Source organism: Colossoma macropomum, unplaced genomic scaffold (genome assembly GCF_904425465.1).
Source record: "Colossoma macropomum unplaced genomic scaffold, Colossoma_macropomum, whole genome shotgun sequence".
Taxonomy (NCBI): domain Eukaryota; kingdom Metazoa; phylum Chordata; class Actinopteri; order Characiformes; family Serrasalmidae; genus Colossoma; species Colossoma macropomum.
Genome location: NW_023494795.1, coordinates 2,364,105 through 2,390,137, shown reverse-complemented (window position 1 = coordinate 2,390,137; position 26,033 = coordinate 2,364,105). Strand labels below are relative to the sequence as shown.

At 39.8% G+C, this 26,033-nt stretch overlaps 1 protein-coding gene across 1 annotated transcript in view; it reads left to right on the top strand.

The window, feature by feature from the left end:
- stum (stum, mechanosensory transduction mediator homolog) overlaps positions 1 to 25,348 on the top strand; it is a 30,008-nt gene extending 4,660 nt beyond the window's left edge. The window contains exons 2-4 of the mRNA XM_036581191.1: positions 20,722 to 20,901; positions 21,541 to 21,549; positions 24,759 to 25,348. Coding sequence (XP_036437084.1) covers positions 20,722 to 20,901; positions 21,541 to 21,549; positions 24,759 to 24,793 — 224 coding nt within the window. The 3' untranslated portion in view covers positions 24,794 to 25,348. The remainder of the gene's footprint in view (positions 1 to 20,721; positions 20,902 to 21,540; positions 21,550 to 24,758) is intronic.
- The last annotated feature ends 685 nt before the right edge of the window (positions 25,349 to 26,033 follow it).

Here is a 26,033-nt window from a genome sequence, read left to right as displayed (position 1 = left end):
GGAATGCCAAGTGGTTGCCTGAGGCTCGTCTGCAGCGCTCACCTCCCTAGTTAGTGAATCACTCCTGACATGCTCCTCTTCCCTCCTCCTCCAGTTGCTGTTACTTTGGGGTGCATTTGTTAGGAGCCGAATTAGGCTCGAACTGAATCATGTTAATTTGCTCCACATGTGCACCTTCATTAGATGAGTGTCAGGAAAATCTGCCTGTGTTATCAGCACCTGTCCTACAGTACGAGTCATAAACACTAATGATGAAATGTGATAATGATACAGTTCTGTTAGCTTATATTATATCAGTTTTTCTGCCATTTTAATTGATTTTTAAAGATTTTGTCTTAAAAGTATTTGAGTTAATGATGCCTGCAGTTACTCTGGCAAAGTCAGTGTTTTATTTGAATATATTAACATAGGCTGTTAATTAGATGTAAAGTACCTCGTGGGCCTGACTTGCAACCAGAAGTGGGTGATATGGGGAAAAATATATCAAAATACTTAAGGAAATTTTCTCAAGGCCTATCAAAAAAATTAATCATGAATATGACTTACATACTGTGCTTCACTAACTTCAATAATTAATACAAGACTAATTATACTCTCTTATTAGATAGATAGATAGATCAGACAGACAGACAGACAGAACTTTATTGATATGGATATGCAGAAAATAAAAATAGACATAGGTTAAAATATAAGAGAAATAAAATAAAAGTATATCTATATATAAAGTACAGACATATAAAGTACAGACATTACTAGGAGTTGTATCAATATTACAGTGTAAAGTGCTCAGTGAGAGTCATTACAGTAGCGGTTATGATATACTGCACAGTTTGTATTAACAGGAGAGGAGATACAGTGATGAGGTTCAGCTCAGTTCAGACAGCAGGAGATCAGTACCATCTCTGCAGTAGTAAGGAGACTCGCTGTAGAGCCGTATATCAGTGGGTAAGAAAGATCTCACACGGCTCTTTAACACAGCGCAGCTGTAACAGTCTGACCTGAATGAGCTTCTCTGTTTATCCAGTGTAGCATGCAGGGGGTGTGAGGTGTCCAATATGGCTAACAGCTTGTTGAGCGTCCTCTGTTCTGCCACAACCTCCAGAGAGTCCAGCTTGACTCCAACAACAGAGCCAGCCTTCCCTATAAGTTTGTTTATTTTGTTCAGAGCACTGTTGTTAATGCTGCTGCTCCAGAACACAACAGCACAGAGTAAATCACTCCCTACAACAGACTGGTACAGTGTCCAAAGGAGCTTAGTGCATTAATAAAACATGCACAATCATGAATCGGCCAAAAGTGGAATTGGCAGATTTTTGCTCATAACATAAAATTGGCATTCAGCCAGTTTATTTTTATTTTGTGTTGCAATTTAAAACACGAATAACGTGAGGCAGGCAAGTGCACTCGTGTGTGTTTGAATGCTGCCACTGCACGTGTACCAAAATGTTATAGCATAAATATGCATGACTCATTGTGCTAAATAGGCAGTTCCCTCTTACTTTCAGTGTAGCACTTTACCTGAGTCATGTTATTTAAATAAGCAGTGATTTTAAATTTTAAAGTGCCAGTTTGGTCCCTAAAAGAGCAATTAATTTTGTTTATATTGCATTTTTAGCTAGTAAAAAGTGCTGAACATGTGCTGTTGTGATTCATGTGTTCATTAATCACACACTGTGAGCTTTGAACAAAAAAGCCAATTTGGCTGTAAAGAAATTGGAATTAGAGTTTCATGATTCATGATCAGTGCATCATTAATATCCACAGCATTTGCAGAAAAGCAGGTTGTGAAGTAATTTACCACGATACAATAAAATATCATCATATTGCCCACTCCTACTTGTAATTCACTCTCTCACTCACTCATATTTAGGAAGCTGAAGATTCTCCACAAGGGGGAGCTGTTAGGAATTTGATAGCTTTTGGTGGTTCATAATAGTGGTCCACGGCTCAGATATCAGTCAGACGTGACCGATCCACATTCAGTAACGCTTTATAGTCATGGTCATTATACAAGTGCAATTTTATGAACGTTTTAGAACCATAAAATTAAAATAAGAACTCTGAAAAGAATGTTGGTGTGTGACGTTGGTGCGTTTTGTCATTTCAACCTAAAAAATGTACTTTATGTGGTAACAAGCAGTTTAGCTGACAAATTCTTTAACTGAAACAAAGCAAAGTAAAATTATATTTCAGTTGAACAACTCCAATATTTTTGTTGTGTGCAAATCTTACAAATACTTAAGATCAATTCCTGTTCTAGTGGCCTGTATTCCCACACAACTCCTCCAGGACCCACCACAGTATCTTGTGGAGCAGGGCTAATTTTCAGTGTCAGGAGTGGGGCAAATGAAGTAATAGCGAAAATGAAATGATAACATATAAAAAAAATAATATCTAACAGCAAAATACCAAAGACTGAATGAACTCATTTTAAATAGAAGTTCTAAACTAGTTCTAAATAGAAGCACCAATCATGTGAACAGCACATCAATCACTTTCTTGTGGGCTGCAGAAACGGCGGAGCCTTCAGACAGTCAGACGGCAACAGCTGTGGAAAATACTCCCAAGAAGGACAAATACACGATGACACAGCTGACTAAATGCAAGTCTGACATGTGGCAGTCATTGTCAGTTGTGACTAACACAGACAGAATCCAGCTATACACAACTGGAGGAGCAGGACAAAACATTGAGGTAGCAGACAGGAGCGAGATGAAGTCCTTCATGAGCGGGACTAAAAACAGACCCATGCAGACCTCTGACCTCTGCCCTGTTCCATGTTTCACAGTGTATATTGCATTAGCTTCTACTGTATGTTTACGTTTATGCTACTGTAGTACTTGAGTACTGTAACAGAACACTGGTGCTGGGTCAGTACTCAGTATCAGGTGACTCTTCGAGTCCAGATTAGGGGAGAGCGATATGGCAAAAATATAATATCATGCTACGTCAAGGTAGAAGTAGGTGATATGACAATATTTTATGGTTACTGTGATCAATTTTATCATCATGGTAGACAATACGCTTTGGGTATGTTTCTGAGTATGTGGGGATACTGTCACTACTGACCAACTGCATGTTTTATTACAAAGAGAGCATAAATAGGACTGTTTATTTGGATTTAATGCAGTGCAGCAGCAACTAACAATTATTTTCACTGTCGAATAATCTGTCGATTAATTTCTCGATTAATCGATTAGTTGTTTGGTCTATAAACAGTCAGAAAATGGTGAAGAATGTTGATCATTGTTTCCCAAAGCCCAAAATGATGTCCTCCAAGATCTTTTCTTGTCCATACCCCAAAGATATTCAGTTTGGTGTCACAGAGGAGTAAAGAAACCAGAAAATATTCAAGTGTAAGAAGCCGGAATCAGAGAATTTTTACTTTTTATCTTAAAAAACTGATTAATCAATTAACAAAATAGTTGGCAACTAATTTAATAATCGACAACTAATCGATTAATCGATTAATTGTTGCAGCTCTACAGTGCAGCATATGAAACGTTGAACAAACATCATTGTATTTATAGTTTTGATAGCAGTGATACATGTTGTGTATCGTAAAACTGTCTTGAGGTGTCGTGATATGATGTTTTTGCTATTTCCCCTACATCAGGGTCGCAACCCAAATGTTAGGAAGAGCCAGTTTGTCCTTTCAGCAAAATCAAACCACCTTGGGAGCCACAACATTTCATGTCCATTTTACCATCTTGGCTGTAAATCTGTCTCAGTATGTGCTAATATAGGATAAAAATATAATATAAACAAAAACAGACTTGCTTTGCTCTGCTTTAAGCTTTAGCTCAGCTATAGCTGCTTTTCTCGCATCTCCAGCAGGAAACTTTTCCACAAAGTAGAACAGTTTCTTGTAAAATGTCTCTCAACGTTTGATTTTTTAAAAGGCTGAAGTCGCTTCTTATTCACCAGCTTTTTGTTCGAATTTGAGCATGAAGCTGGTGAATAAGAAACTGATTTCAGCTTCGTGACTTGCAGATTAAATATATCAGGAAACCAGCTGGAGTGATTATAAACGCAAATAAGTCCATTCGTCTCTGAATTATCGATGTTCGTCTTAAATCTCTCTCTTTGCTGTTTCGTTAGCTACTAGCTAGTCGAGATTGTCGTCTGTGTTGCTATGGTGACCAGCAGTCTGCGCTGATCTTCAGGGTTAAAGGGTGAATTAGCAGTTCTACATTAACTCCAGAGTTTAAGACCATTTATTGTTAAACTGTGTTGAACGATCAGCAGAGCTTTATTTTACTGTAAAGGAGGATTATTTTATTTCTACCTACAAATCTAATTCAGCTGTGGAGCCACAACAGGACAGTAAAAGAGCCGCATGCGGCTATGGAGCCACATGCTGTCCCACACAATGTGCATCACAATATTTCATTTGTCTGTGATTTGATATGTGGGAACAGACAAAAAAGAATCAGCAGGGCCACATTTTAAATATACTCCAACACTATGAACATAGCGCTGTTTATTCAACATTGACAGTGACTGACAATGTCTATGATATGTTCAGAAAAGCTATCAAGAAATCATGGTAATGATAAATGTTGTCATATTGCCCACCCCTAATTTAGATATCATAATCAGGAGAGAAAACCCTGGACTGAATTTGGATGCATTGGCCAGAGTGTAAGCAGTATTGCCGTATACTCATAACAGTCTGAATATCAGCATGCGCAGACATGTAGCTTGCCAAATATCACAGCTACAGGAGTCTGAGTGGCCCAGATATATAATCAGTTCCTGTTGCTGTAGTGTAGGTTGTAGGATTTAATGTGACAGCGCTGCTGACGTTTACAGGGAGAGCAACTGACGCAGACTACAAGTGTTGATAAAAAGGTCGCTTCTGTAGCTGCAGCTGTGGTGCCTAAAAGAGACAAGTTCTTTGTCTCAAGCATCGTACAAATGTCAAATATAGCAAAGTTCCCATCTTTCACCACAAAGCTGGATAACATGTCCTGAAAATGTCCTGAGCGCAGGCCTAGTTAACAGCCCACTGTTCTCTTTCTCTCTCTGCTTTTTTCCATTCCAACTGGAATCTCAGCAAAGTAAAAACACTCAGTAAATCACGGCCCCTGAAATGTACACTTTTGGGGAAACGGATAATAAGTTACATTGGTTTTCACTGTTGTTCCTCAGCTCTGTGAATGGTACAGGGGACCTATTGTACCAGCCCTATTGCTTTCCCTGTTTCCATGACAGCAGATGCTATAGTGGCTTACGCCTGTCTCGCCTGTCTCTGGTAAGATTAAAGATAACCCAGTTAGCCGTTTCTTACAACGGCACTTTCTATGATAAATCGCTGTTCTCTTTTCATTACGATCCAGGAACATCTGTTCATACGGGGCTGACCAGGTGACCAGCCAGTAATACGCAGCCTGAGGGCAAAAAATATTTTAGTTTGTTGCCTCAACGTTATTGCAACCTCTGCAGTTCAATTCTTGCAATTGCATAAGGCTGTAAAATAATGCATCTATACTGTACTATGGCAGCTGCTTCAAAACTGAGGCTCATAAATACAGCTACTCACCAAAGCACTCTAATAAATCCATGATATGTCCACCAATATTCCAGATTTTTAGATATTATATTAGAGTGTTCTGAGAATGACCAAATAAATAATTTTATTTGTGGATTAATTAATCAAACACAAGGCCCGCGGGCCAAGTCAGGCCCGTGACACAGTCCTATCCAGCCCGCGAAATTATTTTAATTTTCTGTTCTTATTAGCCTGTTTCATCCTGAGATGCACTACAGTCCCCAGCATGCACTGCAACATAGTGTACGTTCTAAACCCTCTTCCCCCAACAACAATCTGTGGGCCAGTGGTTACACTAAAAGAAAAGATGCCTTGTGTCTAGTTCAGGCAAATAGGCAGTTTGAAAAAACTACCTTTTTTAAAAGTATTCAGTGCTTATTTTGCTGTTGCAGTTTTGGTGTGTTCTGAATAAACTGTGGCCCAATCGGGTCATGGCAAAAAAGTAAGTAAAAATGAAATAAAAACACAGCTGGGCCACAGATTTGCTGAGGTTTTTTAAGATGGCCCTTTCAGTGGTTGAGTTTGACACCCCTGATATAACGCATCCCCATTGTTTGAAGGTCTCAATCAACTTAAGCCACACCAACACATTCATAAGTCTTTGTTCCAGGCCTCCCACCTCCCTACTGTAGTCTCATTAATCGGTTGGATACATGAATATAGTCATCATTTTTCTTTATTCAGACTCAACTGAATCAAATCTTGAGAGTATTGTTATGAGGGTTGGTGGAAATGGACATTACAGTACCTGAGTACATTTTTGGAGTACAGTTAAATCACAGTACTGTTACTTGAGTTCATTTCTAATTGAGTATTTTACTTTGGTATTTTGAATTTTAGCAGTATCGATTATAACAGAGTAACAGTGCAATAGAAGAAACTACTGATTCAATTCTGAAAGCCAAGCAAAGCCAAGCCGTGCCCTGCTCTGAGGCCTGTTTTCCACTGTGAAGGCTTTCCATTCCCCGCTGGTTCTCACTCATGTGACCAATCGTGGATTCTTCATCCATTTGCTGTGCTGTTAAATCAGAATCAGGAAATACTTAAGAAAACTACACACAAGAGTGGCCCAGCAACAGCTAACAGGCTAAATGCTACCAAACACGTTCAATTCCAGCTGTCACTCCAACAAGAATCACTTGGTTTTGTGCTCTTAGAGTCTTTATTCTGTAATCTGGTGTTATTTGAGCATGAGTTGGAACCAAACCTGTACTACGGTGGATGGAAACTTTAGCGGGCTAACTAACATTATGCTAGTTTTAGCCTAGCCCAGCAGACTATAGTAAAAAACACTTCAGAACAAGTTTGATTTTGTTTTTTTTTCTCTCTCCAACACCAGTCGTTTGACTCTGCTTTCTCAGCCACGAGGACAACCACTTTTATCGTCCACCTTTGTAACCACAGAGCATGGAATCGGACCTATACTGTGGCGTTCGGATCTGTAGGCCACTAGATAAGCTAAATAGGCCAGACGAGCCAGCAAGCATTAGCCTTGCTAGGAAGCTACAGATCAAACCCCATTAAAGAGGCTTAATTTCGGCTTTCTGTCCATCCAACACCAGCCGCTTGACCTCCTCAGATTTATTATGTGGTGGATTGAAAATTGTGCACTGCTTTCATTTATTAACCTCTTAAAATCCCAGGCTTCTTAAAGCCTATTATTCAATAACTACAATGACTTCTATCCAAACTTTCTGAGCTATTCTTAGGTTATAGAAGTGTGTAATGTAACTGTGGGCCTGCCGGTGGGCCCTAGCCATTTAAGGGATTCATTTTTTCCATGTCGAACCATGTCCATGTGGAAACGCCACTGGAGCGGTTACTCTCCATGCTCAGAATCGTCGGCCCTACAGTGGACAAGAGGCCTTTACTACAGTTCAGATGCCTAAGGAGAGAGATAATACCAGTATACGTGAAGCACATACATGACACATATGTCATCTCTGTTCAATTTCAAATGTATTAAAGAAAACAGCATTAAAATAAGCTGACAAATAAGCCTCTCAAAACCTCTGAAAACCTCCACTTTTCGCTGATCATCTTCCAAACTGAGGTAGCATCCAGAGAAGCTGTTAGTTAGCTGTTTTTTTTACTAATTCCTTTTTACATTATTGCTGTGGAAGAGTAATCATGATAACTCTATATTCAACTTCATATTAAAGCTAACATTTAAGCAAGCTAAGCTAACGTTCAAGTAAAACATTTCTCTTTCAGTAGTAATATTATCTTTGTACAGCATTTCCACAGATCTAACCAACGAGATGTGATTGTAGACATGCAAAAATAACTCAAAGCAAGTACTAATATTAAAAATAAATACTAATGCCCTTGCTTGAATAATTTCCTTTACGAAGGGGTCATTCTACAGAAACGTCCACTTTACTATCTCTCCATAGGAGTCACTGGTGTTACTGATCCTCATTGGTGTTCCACATAATAAAGGGAACACCAGAGACATTTTAATGAAAAATGCATTTTATAAACTGGCTGCTATAGAACATCAAACCACATGTTGTCAATCATGGAATATCCACTAAAATATGCAATTTAATCCATTTGTATTCTATTTTTTAAACAGTTACCTCAGAATAAAGTCGGTCACACCAGTGACTTCAGCTAAAAGCTTCATATGAAATCATGAGCTAAATGAGAAAATCTCTGATAACTGAAAGACACAGTGGACTCACCATGTGCTTTTCTTCATAGATCCTCAGAAAACAGGTAAAAGGAAGTCAAGTGATGTCATCAGTGTGACTTTTATTTCAAAATAAGAGATTTTTTGTTACGCGGTAACACCAGTGACTCGACTCCTGGGGACAACAACTTTCATTATATATTTTATAATATTTATTTGCCATTTGTTTTCTTAATGTCCTTTAATTTATACAATCTATAGTCATGTATAGATTATTATAGTTAAAATTGCAGAAAAATGTGTTTTTTTTTCTTCAAAATATGGCCTCAGCCTTCACACATGACTGTGAGGTCGAGCTCTTCTGTGGTGCTTGGAATTCTAGATTGATTGATTTAAAAACCAATATTGCTAAATTGAGGCTCAAGAGGGTGTAACTGTTTAAATAACTTATTATTTTATTTGAAAATGTAAATAAACTGTAACCATAGCATGTTTTTTAAGTGTAATATATCTGTAAATGCCAGGGACACAAAAATGGACGTTTCTGTAGAATGACCCAAATACTTTTCCTTGTAGTGAATTGTCTGTAAATGAACTGTACTCTTATTTGAGCAGGAAGTTTCAGTTCTATTTCCACCGCTGACCCCTAACATATACACTTACACTCAGCAGGTTTTTGACATTTAAGCCAAAAAGACTGCACTGTTTATACATACGGAGGTAAATAGCTCAGCGCTGCAGCTGCTTGTGGCATTTCGCTCTCTCAGAGGCACTGAGAGGGTCACGGATGAATAAGGTGAATGAGAGAGCTTCATCCAGAGCTTCTGTCTTGATTTTAAAGCCGTTGCACAGTGGCGGTCAGCAGACACAGCCCGAAACAGATGACACCGCAGCACGGATGTCACATGCCGTGATTTGCAGGGTGATTAATGGCAAGAACTGTCAAAGTAATAAACGCCTTTACCCTGATTTCATCTGGAGACTCCCCTAAAATGGATTTCCGTTTCAGAAAACAGGAGAATTATGTCCGCAATAAGCGGAATATGCTAGACCAGCTCAATATCAATTTACTTAATCTAGCTTTTGAAGGAATGAGGAAGTCGTATGTCGAGGATGGTGCCAGACGTTTCAGCAGTCCTCACTGTGGCGTGTGTTGCTTATGTTAATAAGTAACGCATCAGCCTAAGTGGAGAGTGCATTATGCAGCCTGTGAGCTAATGTTCAGTTGAATATATTATTTTATGCCTTCCACTAACACTGTTTTCCAGACTGACCAAAAAAAATCTCTATTAAATTCTATATGAGTAAGAATTGCTTCATAAAGTGTCCCACTTTCCTCAGTTTACTGTAATTAGTCCTCCAAAACACAGGCAAGGCTGCTATTGCACTGCCACGTAAATATTCCACTTTCTACTGCATCCTGGTCAAATGGCTGTGAATCGTGACAGCAGCCTCTTTGAGTCACTGCATTTGTCGCCACAATTTCAACCTTGAGCTGCTGCTTGCCCCTTTTCATCATCATAAATTGAGGTCACTGGCCCCCTGAGGAATTTTCAATTTCCGGCTCAGTCCCCACAAACGTCTTCCTGGTTGTGGCTGGCTCAAGACTGCCCCCGCCCCACCGTCCTCTTCTCGCTCTCGCTCTCTCTCGCTCTCCCTCTCTCTCTCTCTCTCTCCCCTCCCCCATCTCTCCATCTCTCTCTCTCTGCCAGATATCATGTTGTCAGCCCCAGTTTTGTCATTGCTGGCTAAAAAAACATGCTGTCCACTTGCATCGAACTAGCCCTGAACCTGTTTTATCACAATCCCACTCCTTCACTGGAGTCATAAAGCCATTGTTGTTCTAAGTAGTACTGTTTAAAAAAATGGTTTAAAAAAATCTTGATTTGTATTGCCGTACTGTTTTCCCCAGTTACAATAATTTGTCAGTTTGATTTTCAATCCCATTCCAAACAACAATGACTGAGAAGTGATACAGGTACCGTCCTGTCTGTTTACTGTGTCTAATGTCTGTTTTAATTATCATATTTATTGTATTGTTTCTAGTTTAATGTTTTGCACACTCACGTCTGCACATTTGCACTTTGTCTGGTCTGTTTTGTTCCCTGTTGGTCCTGGAGGAACGTCATTTCACTCCACCAAAAGCTAAATATTTTTGGTATGTTCTTCATTTGAGTTAAGTTCAGTAAAATTGTTATGGCATTTTGTTCCTCTGTGCTGCTGGAGTTTTTAAACACCTCAGTGTCGCTGCTGGACTGAGAATAGTCCACCAACCAAAAATATCCAGCCAGCAGCGTCCTGTGGGCAGCGTTCTGTGACCACTGATGAAGGACTAGAGGATGACCAACACAAACTGCGCAGCAGCAGATGAGCTATCGTCTTTGACTTTACATCTACAAGGTGGACTGACAAGGTAGGAGTGTCTAATAGAGTGGACAGTGAGTGGACACAGTGTTTAAAAACTCCAGCAGCACTGCTGTGTCTGATCCACTCGTACCAGCGCAACACACACTAACACACCACCACCACGTCGGTGTTACTGCAGTGCTGAGAATGACCCACCACCCAAATAGTACCTGCTCTGTGAGGGTCCATGGGGGTCCTGACCACTGAAGAACAGGGTAAAAGGGGGCTAACAAAGTATCAGAGAAACAGATGGACTACAGTCTGTAACTGTAGAACTACAAAGTGCACCTATATAGTAAGTGGAGCTGATAAAATGGACAATGAGCGTAGAAACAAGGAGGTGGTCATAATGTTATGCCTGATCGGTGTATATACCAATTATTACTGTATTAATTATTAATATAATACTATACCATGAAAAAGACTTTTCCCAGCCCTGGGCCTGTGAGGGTTTATAAGCGAGGCTGGTGTTTCTTGTAGGCGTGGAGAGGCAGAGGGTGCTACAGCCGTAGATGGTGTGAGCGGGGGCTGGTGATTGATAGTGTGGGACTGCCAGGAGATTCTGTACCCGACACATGAGGCATCAGCTTCGCCGGGCTAATGTTGACAAACATTCTCGCCGCTAGTGTGGGAGAAGAGTTTATGGCAGAAGACGGGGGGGAGGGGAGGGGAGGAAGCAGTGGGGGCTGTGCGTTTGGCTGCTCTAGCTGCCTATTTCAGTTCTGTTTGTATCCAGCTGAGCAGAGTTGGGTTTCAAAAGCCCAACGATGTCTGGCTGCGGACAAGTGATTCAGCCTCGCTCTTTAACGCGAGTTATCGTGTGCTGACAAGTTTACAACAGTTTTTGAAAAAAAGAAAAACATCTTTTTGGAGTGTTTCGTTCCCAAGCACCACTCAGACGTGGAGGAGAGGTATTCACACATTCGCAGCTTCACCGCTGGCCAGATTGACGAGCACTAGCTCATATGAGACAACAGTGGGTGTTCATATTTTGTTTTTTTATTCCTGCCAGCAACGGCAAAGGGTCATTAGTGCTATTTTTATTCAAGTCGCTTACATAACCGAGGTGTTACAAACTACACAATGTAAAACACCAAAAAATCAGCTCCTCCACAGCAGACGGCCTGCTAAAAAGCAGGAGCTCTGTAAGGCAGAGCGAAGTGAGTGAGCAATGTCTTCCTCACTAAGAAAAGAGGTTCAAACTGGATAATTAACCTCCCACACTTGCAGTTGGCGCTCTATGAACGAGGCTGGTGAAAATTACAGTCATCGTCAGCCTAATGCGCGGGGACGAGGGCCCCTCACCGAGGCACTGTTTGTTCCTCTACAGTCCTGCACGTCGCTTCTTCTTCACCATGGGGGGATGCAGGGTGTCTCTCTTAGCTGTGCATGTGGCTCAGAGTGATAGCTGAATGTGCCGGGTCAGGATCTCGGCAAATACATTTAAACACACCACGTTTAGCTGTAAAAACAGTGTAATACACACTTCATATCCAAAAGTTTTTAGACACCTGCTCATCCAACGTCTCTTCTGAAACCAGTGGTCTTAACAGGGAGTTTGTCTCTCTTTGCTGCAGTAAGAGGCTCGACTCTTTTAGGAAGGCTTTATGCTAGATGTTGGAACATTGCAGTGAGGTCGGACACTGATTTTGGATGATTAGTTCTGGATCACAAGCACAAACTCCAGCTCAAATCCAAAAGGTATTGGAGGTGAGATCACTTGAGAGAACAGGTTTCATCTGCTCCTTTGCCCAGTACTGGGGGGCTTTATACTCCTCTGTCTGAGGCTACGCATTGGGCAAGATGACCTTAGGCTCATGTGTGGCTGCTCCACAGCATCCCATTGTGTTGACAGTGCTTTTATAGTACAATCTATGAAGATTATACAAGCTGCATAAATGCAATTGAACCTGTGTCAGCAATCGATAATGTTGATAATCGAGTAATATAATCATTATTTTAATAATTGAGTAATCTAGCTAGGTCTCCCCAAGTCCTCAGATTCTCTGCCCACACATACATGAAGCCTGTGCGATAGTAGTAGGTTGTAGGTTAAGCTGGCCACAATGATCAGGACATGGCAGTATGACTATAATTGGCTTTCCACATGTCTGTCTTTCATATCTTTCAGAGCAAGATATAGTCTCAGGATTGGAAAGGGCTTGAGACGTTCATGAGTTCAGGAGTTTTATTTGAAGTATTTAGTGGCTTTAAGCGAGATATCCTTGTCTGTTTACTAATGCATACCAATGTATTGGGCACAGTTTATTCTGGTTGAAGGCCAGTCCTCTCAAAGAAAGTTGATGTTGGCTACATTAGAGGACGATATGCCCCAGACTCTCTGAGAATAGAAAGGGGTCTCTCCATCACACAGTGCTACCAAGGTGGAAGGATAAGGATTAGCACATGCTTCCTCCAAGACGCATAAAGCCACCCACCACATCTTTTCGAACCACGAGAGGCCATTTACATTGTCTTGGACTCCACGGACAGCTGGGGGTTAAACTCAAGATCCCCCAACGATAGAGCCAATATTGAATGGAGCTAATGTCACTCTGAATCAGACATCATAACGCATTTTCCTTCTGTACCATGACGTGTTTTTGAAACAGGGTATCAGGGAGGGTCTCTGAGCTAGCTGAGTGTTTTCTCTCAGTGATAGTTGGGGGAGGTGGGAGGGGTGAGGGAAACATGATGTTTTGGTTAATAATGTTTTCCCCATCTGGTGCACAGTGATGTAAAACTCAGAACTAAAAAAAACTTGAATTTTGTTTTCTGAATGTTATGATATAATGAATTAAACATGAACAAAGAAAGTAAAAAATATATTTTAGATTAACTTTAAGCGAACGATAATGAGCCATGCATACCATTTCAAAATGCTTTATGGGAATAAGATTTAAAAAGCATTTCAAGAGAGTGTTTAGAAAGAAATAGCAGAACACAATGTGGTGAAAAATGCCTACAGATGGGTATATTAATCAGGCTGTGTTTAACTGTTAGAGAGACCAGCTGGAGAATAAAAAATATTGTGCATTATGAGTTTGCAAACGGCCAAGTTTTCATTTCTGATTTATAGATATATGTATGATGTGTGTATAAAAGAAAAAGAATGCGTATAAGAGAGAAAGAGAGTGATGTGGGAGGATGGATAAAACGGGAGAAATGGGGGTCTTCGCGTCACTGTCAGTAATTAGAGTGCCATTAACACCCGACCCCGTAAGCTCTGTTAGTCACACCACACGCACAAGTAATGCCCACTTGACTATACAGATGGAAACACAAAACGGAGGGTGGGATGAAGTGAGACAGAGAGAGCAGGAAAGAGAACGACAGAGCAGAATGGAGAGGAGGGTACGTGTTATTTTGAGAAGCGTTTGCTCAGATAAGGGAATAATAATCCGAATTCCATCATCCCAAACTGCACCTTCTCAGCGCCGGCTCTCTAGGTTACGAGTGAGACGTTGAGGAGAGCTGTTTGTGTTTGGAATCATGAGGAGAAAGAGCAACATTAGTGTACTGCTTCAAAAATGTTTGTCCACTTAGAAGGCTGAGCCAAAAGAAAGCGCTGTGGGTGGGATGAGATCACCATCACTAGAAAGAGCCGAGCGCTTCTTAATAATTGCCCCCAGCCCTCAAAACCCAGCTTGCTCTGTGTTATTCTAAGCTCAGAGCTCTCTATCAGATCACAGGTCTGATTTTTAGTGGAGTTGGGTTGGTGGATTCTTGTTTTTTCTCCTCCACAGAGGAAGTGGAATTCCTGCCAATGCCACAGCAAGGTGACTCTGAATGCTGTGCTACGTGATTCATCATCTGGCTGTTAAACTCGTCCGCCAGAATGGATCCGTTGTGATGCAACCATGTAGTGTTGTAGCCCAGTGCTGGGTGATATATCGTCTATATTGGTATTAGCAGTGTCACAAGAACTGGTGCACTGGTGCCAAGGAGGGTTGCACGACACAAACTGTGCAGCAGCAGATGAGCTATCATCTCTGACTTTACATCTACAAGGTGGACCAGCAAGGTAGGAGCGTCTAATAGAGTGGACAGTGAGTGGACACAGTGTTTAAAAACTCCAGCAGCACTGCTGTGTCTGATCCACTCGTACCAGTGCAACACAAACTGTCATTGCAGTGCTGAGAACGATCCTCCACCTTAATAATACATGCTCTGTGGTGGTCCTGTGGGGGTCCTGATTATTAAAGAACAGGGTGAAAGGAGGCTCGGCCAGTTGGTGTACATAGAGACAGTAACTAACGCATTACGTTACTTTGTTACTGGAAAAAGTAAACACTAGAACCCACACATTCAAGCTGTCGAGACAGATGATTAAGGTAATAGAATGGCCAAAAAATTAATTCAGTTTTAGGATTTGAATCAGTTCAGTATAATGTTAGTCTTTCAGGTCAATAATTTACAAACAGTGGTCTGTCCCAATGTCAGTAAACTCTGACCACTGCTTGTACTCAATTTATCTATCAATTTATATCATGTTGCTGCTACTGTTAGCCAAGATAATGTATCTGGGTCATTCTACAGAAACGCCCATTTTTGTGCCCCTAGCGTTTACAGATATATTACACTTAAAAAACATGTTAGGATTACAATTTATTTATATTTTAAAATAAAACAATAAGTTATTTTAACAGTTACACCTTCTTGAGCCTCAATTTAGCAATATTGTTTTTAAAATCAATTATCTAGAATTCCAAGCACCACAGAAGAGCTCGTCCCCACAGTCATGCGTGAAGGCTGAGGCCATATTTTGAAGTAAAAAATGTTTTTGTGCTATTTTAACTACAATAATCTATACATGACTATGAAATATATGATTTAAATGACATAAAGAAAACAAACACCAAATAAATATAAAATATATGATGAAAGCTGTGGTCCCCAGGAGTCGTGTCACTGGTGTTACCGCGTAACAAAAAATCTCTTATTTTGAAATAAAAGTCACACTGATGACATCACTTGACTTCCTTTTACCTGTTTTCTGAGGATCTATGAAGAAAAGCACATGGTGAGTCCACTGTGTCTTTCAGTTATCAGAGATTCTCATTCAGCTCATGATTTCATATGAAGCTTTTAGCTGAAGTCACTGGTGTGACCGACTTTATTCTGAGGTAATTGTGAAAAAATAGAATACAAATGGATTAAATTCCATATTTTAGTGGATATTCCATGATTGACTACATGTGGTTTGATGCTCTGTAGCAGTTATTCTGTAAAATGTATTTTTCATTAAAATGTCTCTGGTGTTCCTTTATTATGTGTAACACCAATGAGGATCAGTAACACCAGTGACTCCTATGGAGAGACAGAAAAGTGGACATTTCTGTAGAATGACCCATCTCTTACACTGGTTTATTGAAACAATATTGTTCTTTACTTGTATAATATAAGCAACAACAACAATAATAATGACAGCAACAATATCAGTAGTAAGAATAATAATAGTAGTTTGAATAATGAGGGCTGCTGTTTGCTGCTTTCTCCAGGTAAATACGTTTGTAAAGAAAGCTAAATGCCATTTTGCAGCTTATTTTAATTGTTAATGTTCACACAAAATTGTTTTTAGTAAAAAAGCTTGTGCTAAATGGAATTTCTGTTTTGTTGTGTTATTGAATCAGATATTGAGAATAGCGTTCCCTGGTCTTTATCTGATATACTGGTGTTGGTGTCATGCCATGTTAATGATTTTGAGTTTTGGTGGACTAGTGGATAAAAATAATAATAATAACAACAATAACATGTATGATTATTACCATCATCATCATAACAATAATAACAAATATTTATTTATATAGCACTTTTCATTCTAGTTACAACATCTCAAAGCGCTTCACACAGTAATATAAGTAAAACATTGGAAACATAGATAACAAAAACCCGTTAATTGTATATTAGTCGTTGGGTGCTTCCAGTTGTCTTGAAAGAGCCATTCAAAAATCTAAAAACTAAATATTTTTGAAAAATTGAGTTTCCTTTCTGGAAATCAGCCTGATTACCATTTACAATGCTGTTCCCTTAAGTTCCCTTTGGTGTAATGATGAGAGAAGCAGAACCCATCCAGTTGAAACAAGCTTTGTCAGGTTTGTGAGGTTTTCTAGCTTTTTAACATCATCTGATATCATGATTTCATATATGATACTGAATTCTATCGATACTGCTCAGCACTACTGTAGCCTACTTGGCACCGGACCAGGAGCCGCAGAGCTCGACACAGTGCTGCCTGTTTCCACCGAGACTCCGCTGCTGTAAATCATGTTTATCCGCCACATGGAGGCTATTTTTAGAATAATTACTCTGAGTTGAAGGATACTAGAGGAATATATCTGGCAACTGAAAGACGTCCTGCTGAGATACCAGTGATTAATTGAGTTCCCAGCGATAACTAGAACCGACAACAACCTCCATGGGGAAAAAACTGAGATTTATACTTACTCCCTTTTTTATTTTGGGTTTTGTTTTTTCTTTCTATCTTTGAGATGTTGATGTGTGTCTTAGGTCTGCACTGCACGAATCACTCCAGAGAAAAGATCTTGTTCATAGTTCACGGCTTTACTGCTGGAAATATGATATGTATGCTTTACTACTGAATATATGAAATTTCTTTCCGACTAGGCCTGTCAATAATCACCTAAACGCAATTATTTGAAATGATCACAATTATTTAAACCTTTAATGCTTTTATAGTCGTTAGATTTCTGCGATAAGCAGAATGTGAGCTGGATGTGCTGAGTTGATGTAAATAAACTGAAATAAAAGAAAGCAGTAAATGCGTTCATTAAGATATCAAACAAATCCTCTGACTTGGTGCTCAGCAATGCAGACAACAATCTCGCCTGGCTGGTAGGTAACGAAAAGACAGAGAAAGATTTAAGACGAACATTGATCATTTGGAGACAAACAGACTTATTTGTGTTTATAATCACTCCAGCTGGTTTCCTGATACGTTTAATCTGCAACGAGAAACTGACAAACACTAAAAAGTCTGTAGTCAACTTCTCGTTCTCGGTTACATTCTGGAGCCTCAGGCACAATTTAAGGTGGAACAGGAAAATTCAAACAAGAAGCTGGCAAATGTGAAGCGACTTCAGTAAAAAACGAACATTGACAGACATTTTACAAGAAACTATTCTACTTGCGGAAAAGTTTCCTGCTGGAGAAGTGAGAAAAGCAGCTGTAGCTGAGCTAAAGCTTAAAGCAGAGCAAAGTAAGTCTGAGTTTTGGTTTGTATTATATTTTTTAGTCTTTACCTGCACATCAGCACAGACTGAGACGTATTTACAGCCAAGATGGTAAAAAGGACATAAAGTGTTGTGGCTTCCAAAGTGGTTTGATTTTTGTTGAAAGGACAAAATGGCTCTTCTTAACATTTGGGTTGCGACCCCTGATTTAGTGTATTATTTCAACAACCACTATTAGCTATTAATCAAACATAGCTAGGAAGCAAGATGGCTTATCAGCCAATTTAGGTTCTTAGGTTAGAATTGTGTGCTAAAACTTTGGGCCTGTTGGTGGGCCCTGGCCTTTTGAGGGGTGAAACTGCTAATTGCAGTTATTTATATGACAATTAATCACAAGTCTATGTCCAACTGGTATTTACTACCTTTCACTCACTACCATAGGTGGATCTGCCATATGGGTGACCTGGGTGACCAGCTTCAAAAAAGAGCACAGTTATAAATGATTTTAATCTGCTAACATAACACTTTAAATCTATTCACACAGCACAACAGTCAGCCATAAATAATAATCCAGCCATAAATCTCCAAAAAGTATCATTATTGTGTAAATTTGACAGACAGTGACATCTATAAGGATAAAACATAGACAGGATCATCTTATAGTGATCTTCAGAAGCCAGCTGATGACCTACTGTTGGCATACCTGTCCAATCTGGACAAGGTCTTAGCTGAGAATGTATCTCTGGTTCCGTTGAAATGATTGTGAAGAATTGACAGAACAGGTCTTCAGCAAATTCAAGACCTTTTCAGCAAACAGTCTTACACACTTTAAAAAATGGTTCTTTAAAGGTTCTGTAGTAAAGGGGCTGGTTCTGCTTAGACCATGAATTTTACTCATTTCGTGCTCAAACGGTTCTTTGCTTGGTGAAACTGTATTTTAAATTGATGGAGAATGTGTTGCATATGGTTCTATATAGCCACAAAAAGGGTTCCTCTATTGTTGCGTCAATTTTTATGTCAAGCTTGTAACAATAGAACCCTTTTTGCTGAAAGATAGAACCATTTTCAAAAAGCTTTGATACAGAACCATATACAACACATTCTCCCTCAATCCAAAGAACCACTTTACCATGCAAAGAAGCATTTAAGCATGAAATGGTTCTAGATAGAACTCATGGTTCTAAATAGAGCCATTAGCTTTACTGAAGAACCCTAAATAAGTGTAGGTTATTATAAGGGGTTCATGGGGATAATGCGCTATAGCTCTAACGCCCAGGGGCACCACAGGACCTTAACCTGGCTTCTCACTGTAAACCGAGGTTTTAGTCCTGTAGCAGCTGAACAGCTGAGGTGTGTGTGGTCAGCTGAGTTTGATGGCTGTGTTTTAGTCCGGTCACTGTCGTCTTTTACTGAGACAATCTGTAGACGGTTACAGTGAATTACTGAACTGTAAGTCTAAATAGATCCATTCAGAACAGACAGTCACATCTGACCCTTGCTGAGCTCTGTACTGTATGTCAGTCTGACCTCCATTTTAAATATTTTACACTTTGATTAAAGCTCTGACCTCTTAATCAAGTACTCCATTATTTTCAGCAGGATAGATGGCAACCTTGTAATGAGACAGACTCCATTTTCCTGCCTCCAGCTCTTCTGTGTGCCGGCATCACAGCTTTAGACAAGGTCGCCGCCGCTCAGCGTTAAAGGAAAATATTTGTTGGAAAATGTTAAAAGAGGTTAACGATGTCTGGACCATTCAGGATCAAGTAGTATTGTTGAAAGGAACGATGTTAAGAGGATGTTTGTACAGCGGCTTTTTCAAACCTCGTGGTGAAAAATAGAAAGACGTGCTCCTTAGGAGGCGGGTTCATGAATTTGAAAGTGAACACAGGACAGCGAATGAGAGAACATAAATATACAGGGTGAACATTTTGGAGCTGACATAATACTCTATACTATATGTTCAGGTGTTCGCTGCAAAAATGATATCTTGGCAAGTGAAATCATCTTAAATGTAGCCGATTTCTAAAATTTCTCATGATAGAAATCTTATTATAGGACTATTTAACTTGTTTTAAGTATTTTTATAAGAAATATTATCTCATTATATTGGCAAATAACTGCATATTTCTAGCCTATTTCTTGAAGCAAGTAAAATTATCTGCCAACATAGTGAGATAATTTTATCTAGTTTTCATGAATCGTTAGTCATGTTAGCAGAGTTACACAGAGTATCTTCCTAACAGTGTCTTACTAACAATCTATGAGCAAAGAAACTGTCAGAAAATGTTAACCTTAGGCCTCATTTACCAACCGTCCTAAAGAGTTTTGATGAAGATTCTAGCTCACCGATGTTCTCTTGTTTGGGGTTTATTCTTATGTAGGAACAGAATCTACAAACACTCAAGAGAACAAAGGTGAGAACAGTTCTGCGCTTTAAGAACACGTCATGAATCTGACGCAGATTTTTCTCAAAAACACACTTAAGAACAAACTTAGGAAGATTCCGGTGAATGAGGTCCAGTGTCTAATTATGTTTAAACACTACTAAGAATCAGTTAGTATTATCCAAATGGCTAATAATGTTTGAACACCAGTAGAAATCTGTTATTATTATCGAAATAAACAGAACTGGTTTTTAGTGGCTTTCTTTAACATTTCTTAGCGCCTCCTGTGGTGAATAAAAATGTTCCAAAGCTGATACGTTTTGTACTACATGTATTTTTCATCTTATATGTCATTGGGATCCTCTGACACAGCGTCCGATAGTGGTGAGTTTCTGTAACTGATTTTTTTTAGCCCTAGTGTAAAAGGCTGAGCCTGTCACTGTCGCCTATTGTCAGTCATGTTAGGCAGTGTGAGGCAAAGCATCTTCTTAACAGCATCTCATCAACAATCTAACTGTTACGTTCTCTTTGCATCCGAATGGGCAGGTACTTTCATCTCAGCCTTCACGGTGCTGTGTGGTGCCAGGACGGATCTGCCGGATCGACACGTGTGCTGCGTGTTCTGGCTGAACATCGCCGCGGCCTTCATCCAGATCCTCACCGCCGTGGTCATGGTGGGCTGGATTATGAGCATATTCTGGGGCATGGACATGGTCATCCTCGCAAGTAAGCATCATACCAGGCTTGTAGAAACACAAAACATCCCCCAATGTTGATAATCCTAAAGACCAAATACAGAGAATGTAGCTGTCCCACAGGATGTTCTGTACCAGTCAACTTTCAGGCGACTGCACCACTTCACTGAGAACAGAAATTCAACATAGGGGTTTTTAATTACATGTATGTAAGGTGAGAATCCCTCAAGTTATGTTTAAATCAAAGGGATCCATGTCTACGCGGTGCCTCCCACTTCTGCTGCTTTTTAAAGCATCTCTCCCCATTCTAATTTGCAAATCTGGAACCCTTTGAAACAACGACAATTCCTACTATATGATTGTAGGGAAGCGGATGGAAAGCACTGCGATAATTGCTACGTGTAGGCGGTTGAGGCAACTCCCAGGACTCTCTCTTTCTCTGTATGTTGCTCGTGTAAAAGCTGCACCGTGGTTGAATGTAATTCTCCCTAACGTGTTTCAAACCCGCTGTGATCGTCTTCAAACATAGCCTCTGTTTTCCTGCAGTGTTGTAACCTGGGTGAATATGAACGGGGATGTTTTCACAAGACTTGCTATTTTCAGACAGCAGAGAATTAACTTCAACCATTTTCCCATTTCTTTTCCATGCTGCTCCACTTCGATCTTCAAGTCTCTGAAGGTAGGTGTGTCATTCTGTGCATGACTCTTGTTTCACAAAAAGCTCCTCAGACCTTCCTCAAAATGAACAATTCCTGGTATTTTTAAAAATATCTTAAAATACCAGAATTCTATCTCTATAGTGAAATTAATTAGCTGTTAATACTTCAGCCTAATCTGTCTGCAGCATTTACAGCATGCTGATTACCACAGATAACACCTTCTCTGTACTCAGGAAAGAACTGAAGCATCTGCCCATTGGCTTCTATTATTAATGCACTTCAAGTCAGGTTTTCTGTTCTTTTCTAAATACAGTAAGCGATCAATGGTACAGTACAGATGTGCCAGATAGAGATTCAGTTATAAAATGCTAGAATATTCCTTTCAACTCCTGAATCGGTGCTTTGATGCAGGTCTGACCACAGCACAGCCTGGCCAGCCAACCTTTCCCGTTAGCCTGTTAGCCTTGCCGCTCCCGTTTAGTTCACTTCAATCCATCTCTGCTCGTGTGCCTCCCACCTCCTCCCATCTGTCAGTCTCTTTGCAGGCCGTTTGATCTTGGTTTTGTCTGCTGCATGCCAGTCGAGAGCCGTCTCCGCGGTGCCCATTATAATGAGATAATGCTGAAGATTCATAGAGACAAAATGGCCCTGCTTCCCTTCAAACGCGCTCATGGATGAGGCCACTTAGACACTTTGTTTTTATCGCATGTTGGCTTTGAATAAGATTAGCTTATAATTAACGTCGTCACCGGAGCTCCGCGGAGTTAACTAAAGGCTGGAAAATGAGCTTGTGCTCTTTCTTTTAAAGCTTTTGTCACCGTCTTTTTAAAGGCAGCGGCTTTGATGCATCACCATGAATCATTTTTAAGTTCATCATGTTTTCAACTGGCTAATAAGCATCAGGAAATAAAATCCAACGATCCAATTTGACCAAACTGAAATTCTTAAATCCTTCAAGGTAAAGATCTGCACATGAAAAGGGTATTAGCCTCGTATAATGTGGCACCTGTAAGGTGGCGTATTAGTCATGTGATAGCACAGCAGTCTTCTTATCCCTCCAGGCGGTCTGCTGATGTGTCAAATGCAGCCCAGATCCAGGTGGCTCTTCAAGCCCCAGTCAGGAATCGCTGCAGCTGGCAGGGTGTAGCTGTTTTCGCTGATTTTTGGTGGTGCAATAACACAGACAACAGCACTACATCACAGTCAAACCGTGAAACACAGCAGCTACATTTGTAGTCTATATTTGGTGCACACTCCAGATTTGGTGTAATTTCTTCAATGAAAGATTTTGGAGCAATATTCATTTAGTATTTGGTGAATGGGTCTTTAAAATCTCACTAAATGTTAAACGGCATTTTTAGCCCCAATAGCAACTGTTGAACCCTGCCACTCCAGAAATAGCACTGACTTAATTAACCGAGAGCGCTGCATGTCTTAGTACCACTCACTGACTTTTTGCAGTGATCACTCCAAGAGAAAAGCAAAAAGAAGTCTTACAGTCTTCACATTAGGAGACGATAAGTCACTAATGTCACCCCAAATCGTGTATGTACTACATTCACTGTTTTCTTTAAATTTAGGGATGCATTAAAATTTTGGTTAAAAAAAAAAACAGCACTTTCACAAAAAACCAATAGACTTAATAACACTGAGAAACTTGTTCCGTTCATCATTCTGCGCTGGACAGCACTGATGCATTCAAACAGTTTGAGCAGCAGCAGATCAACAGTGAAACACAAACAAGGTCCGCTGCAGCTGAGATGTAGTCTTAGTTTTTTTTTAGATTTAATTAAATTCTTTAATGGAATCACATACATAATACAGGGTGATTCAAAAAGATTCATCCGATTTCAAAGCGCCATATTTTTACAACGATGAGGCGCTGAGGAACCAATCACAATCCAATTGGAAAAGGCGGTCATAATGTTTCTGGTTGTCAGTGGAAGATGGCTCCCTTCAGTCTGAGAGGAGATGAGACCCCTGAGCAGAAAGCGTTCTGCGTTCTCCACTTCAATAAGAGTGAATCCGTCATAACTGTGCAGTGTGATTTTCGTGGGCAGTGAAGCTCCAACAGCTCAGAGCGTTCGCCGTTGGTTCTACAACACTGGATGATCTCCGAAATCGCACTGAAAGAGCCGTGAGTGCAGAGACACCCGACATGCTCAATCCAGTATGGGATGAGTTTGACTATGGTGTTGATGTTGTCTGTACAGCTGGAGGAGGTTCAGACTGAGACCTTGTACAATTACATAATAAACTTTATGCTCATTTAAACCATTTACAGTTTACTGCACTGATCTGTAATGATTTACAGGTGAAATAAATCATTTTGAAATTGGATGAATCTTTTTGAATCACCCTGCACTAGTAACTCAATATCTTTCAGTAATTACATTTTATACCTTTTGTTTTGGCTATAGTGACTACTAGTATGCTAATAACACTCCCTGCTTCAGATTCCAAAGCCATGTCTGTGTGCATTTCCACTGTTATTACAGAGGTGCCTTTGGGAAAGTATGAAGTATTATGTTTTCATAGTTTTACAACTATCAGTATTTAATATAATTAAATTAAATTAGTCCTCTCATTGTTTGTCAGTTCTCTTTCTCAACATGGCAGCAATTGAAGCATCTTCAGCATTCCCTGCTAAAAAAGATTGCACAGACCAGCAGGCATCCCTGCTAATCTAAGCTGGTTTAGGCTGGTCTGGCACTTGTTTATATATATATATATATATATTGATAGCATATATAACTTTCAATGTATGGTTCTTTTAAAGAGGATCCACTTCATTTAAAGGTTCTAGAAAGAAACCTTAAATTGGTACATTTAAGTGAAGGTTTTTAACTTTAAAAGGTTTTACACACTTACAAATCTCTTTTATTGGAAATAGGAACTAAAAACCTGCAGGTTTTTGTTGGAGCCAGTCATTTAGATTGTCTTCATTTGCATAAAGTTTAACTCACTTTCTCGCTTGTCACTAAATCACAGCTTCAGATCTCTCAAAGGAAATGACTGGTCTCCCGTCACTCTGTCGCCTGCTAATGTGAATGCAAGGTCAGTCTTCAAGGCCTGATGTTTTTGCCCCAGAGTTGTTGGGCTTCAAGATCTTCCATAGAGAGTCAGTGTTTAGAAACTCAGGAAGCCGGTGTTTGTATCAGGACCACCCACCAGCGTCTCACCTAGAGCTGCTCTCTAAATCTTTTTAACCCCCTTCTCCTTCTGCCAGGCTACAGGGAGCAGGCAGCTGCCCAGCAGCTCTGAGGAATCTGCCCACATGAAGCCACGAGTGTGCACTTTTTAGCCGGTGCTGTCCGGCCAGCATGGACAGGAGAGTTGAGGTAGCCTTCACAGGGACCGGGAGAAGGGCTAACTACAGTAAGCTTCTCAGCCTAATTGGAATTCCACACTGCTGGAATGGCGGATGTACAGTATCCCCGAAACGCTACAAAGTGCTCTGTGAATATTAAAGGAATACCGCTAACGTGCCAACTGTCTGTGTGCTAAACTCGTCCGATCCTGTCAGGGCTAACTTCTCATTAATCTGTCTTCTCTTCAACCTTACTGTACATTAAATGGAATGTAGGACATGTGCCACACACATATGATGTACATACAAGCTGAAATGGTTTAGGTGAGAGGTCTTCAGATCCGGACCTGGAATTTTACAGTCCTGTGTTTTGTATTCAGTGGTAGTTAATTGAACTGTACCTGATTGGCCACCTAGTGTCCTCCAGTGTAAAGAGTTTTTGGTAACACTTTCTATGAATGTCACCTTTGTAAGCATCTATAAACACATTCATAACATGTTATAATGCATTCATAAGACATTATAAACATAGCTGTAAATATTTATAAAAATGCATTATACGTTATAGCCATGTTTATTATGCATTATGAATTGTTAACATAATACATTGTAAGTACTGATCATAACAAATTATAAGAGCTCATAAGTTGTATTAGTCCGCTCTAAGTAAAGTGAAGCGTACTGTACTAAAGCCTCCTCCAGTGTTCAGAGTGAGGCTTCAAGTTGAAGTATTTACTGAAGGATTTACTGAAACACTAAAACATTCACAGTAAAGCACATTACAGGCTTCAAATGTCAGAGTTTAAACTAGAGCTGCCATCAGTGTTTTACCCAATGTGGGAAAGGTAATGTTCACCACCGTTAGCTTGGTATTTGTCTTTACTTAACACTCTCCAAGCTGGGACTGACTTATTTGGCACTGACAGTATAACATGTTATTAACACTATTTATAATGCATTATATTAACAATTCATAATGTATAATAAACATGGCTATAAAGTGTAATTCAGTGTAATTCTTTTTTATAAATATTTATAACCACGTTCATAATGCCTTATGAATACATTATAACATGTTATAAATGTGTTTATAGATGCTTACAAATGCGACATTCATAGAAAGTGTTACCGAGTTTTTTTTAATTAATTGAGGTTTTAATGATCTAACCCAGTGGTTCTCAAACCGTGGTACAC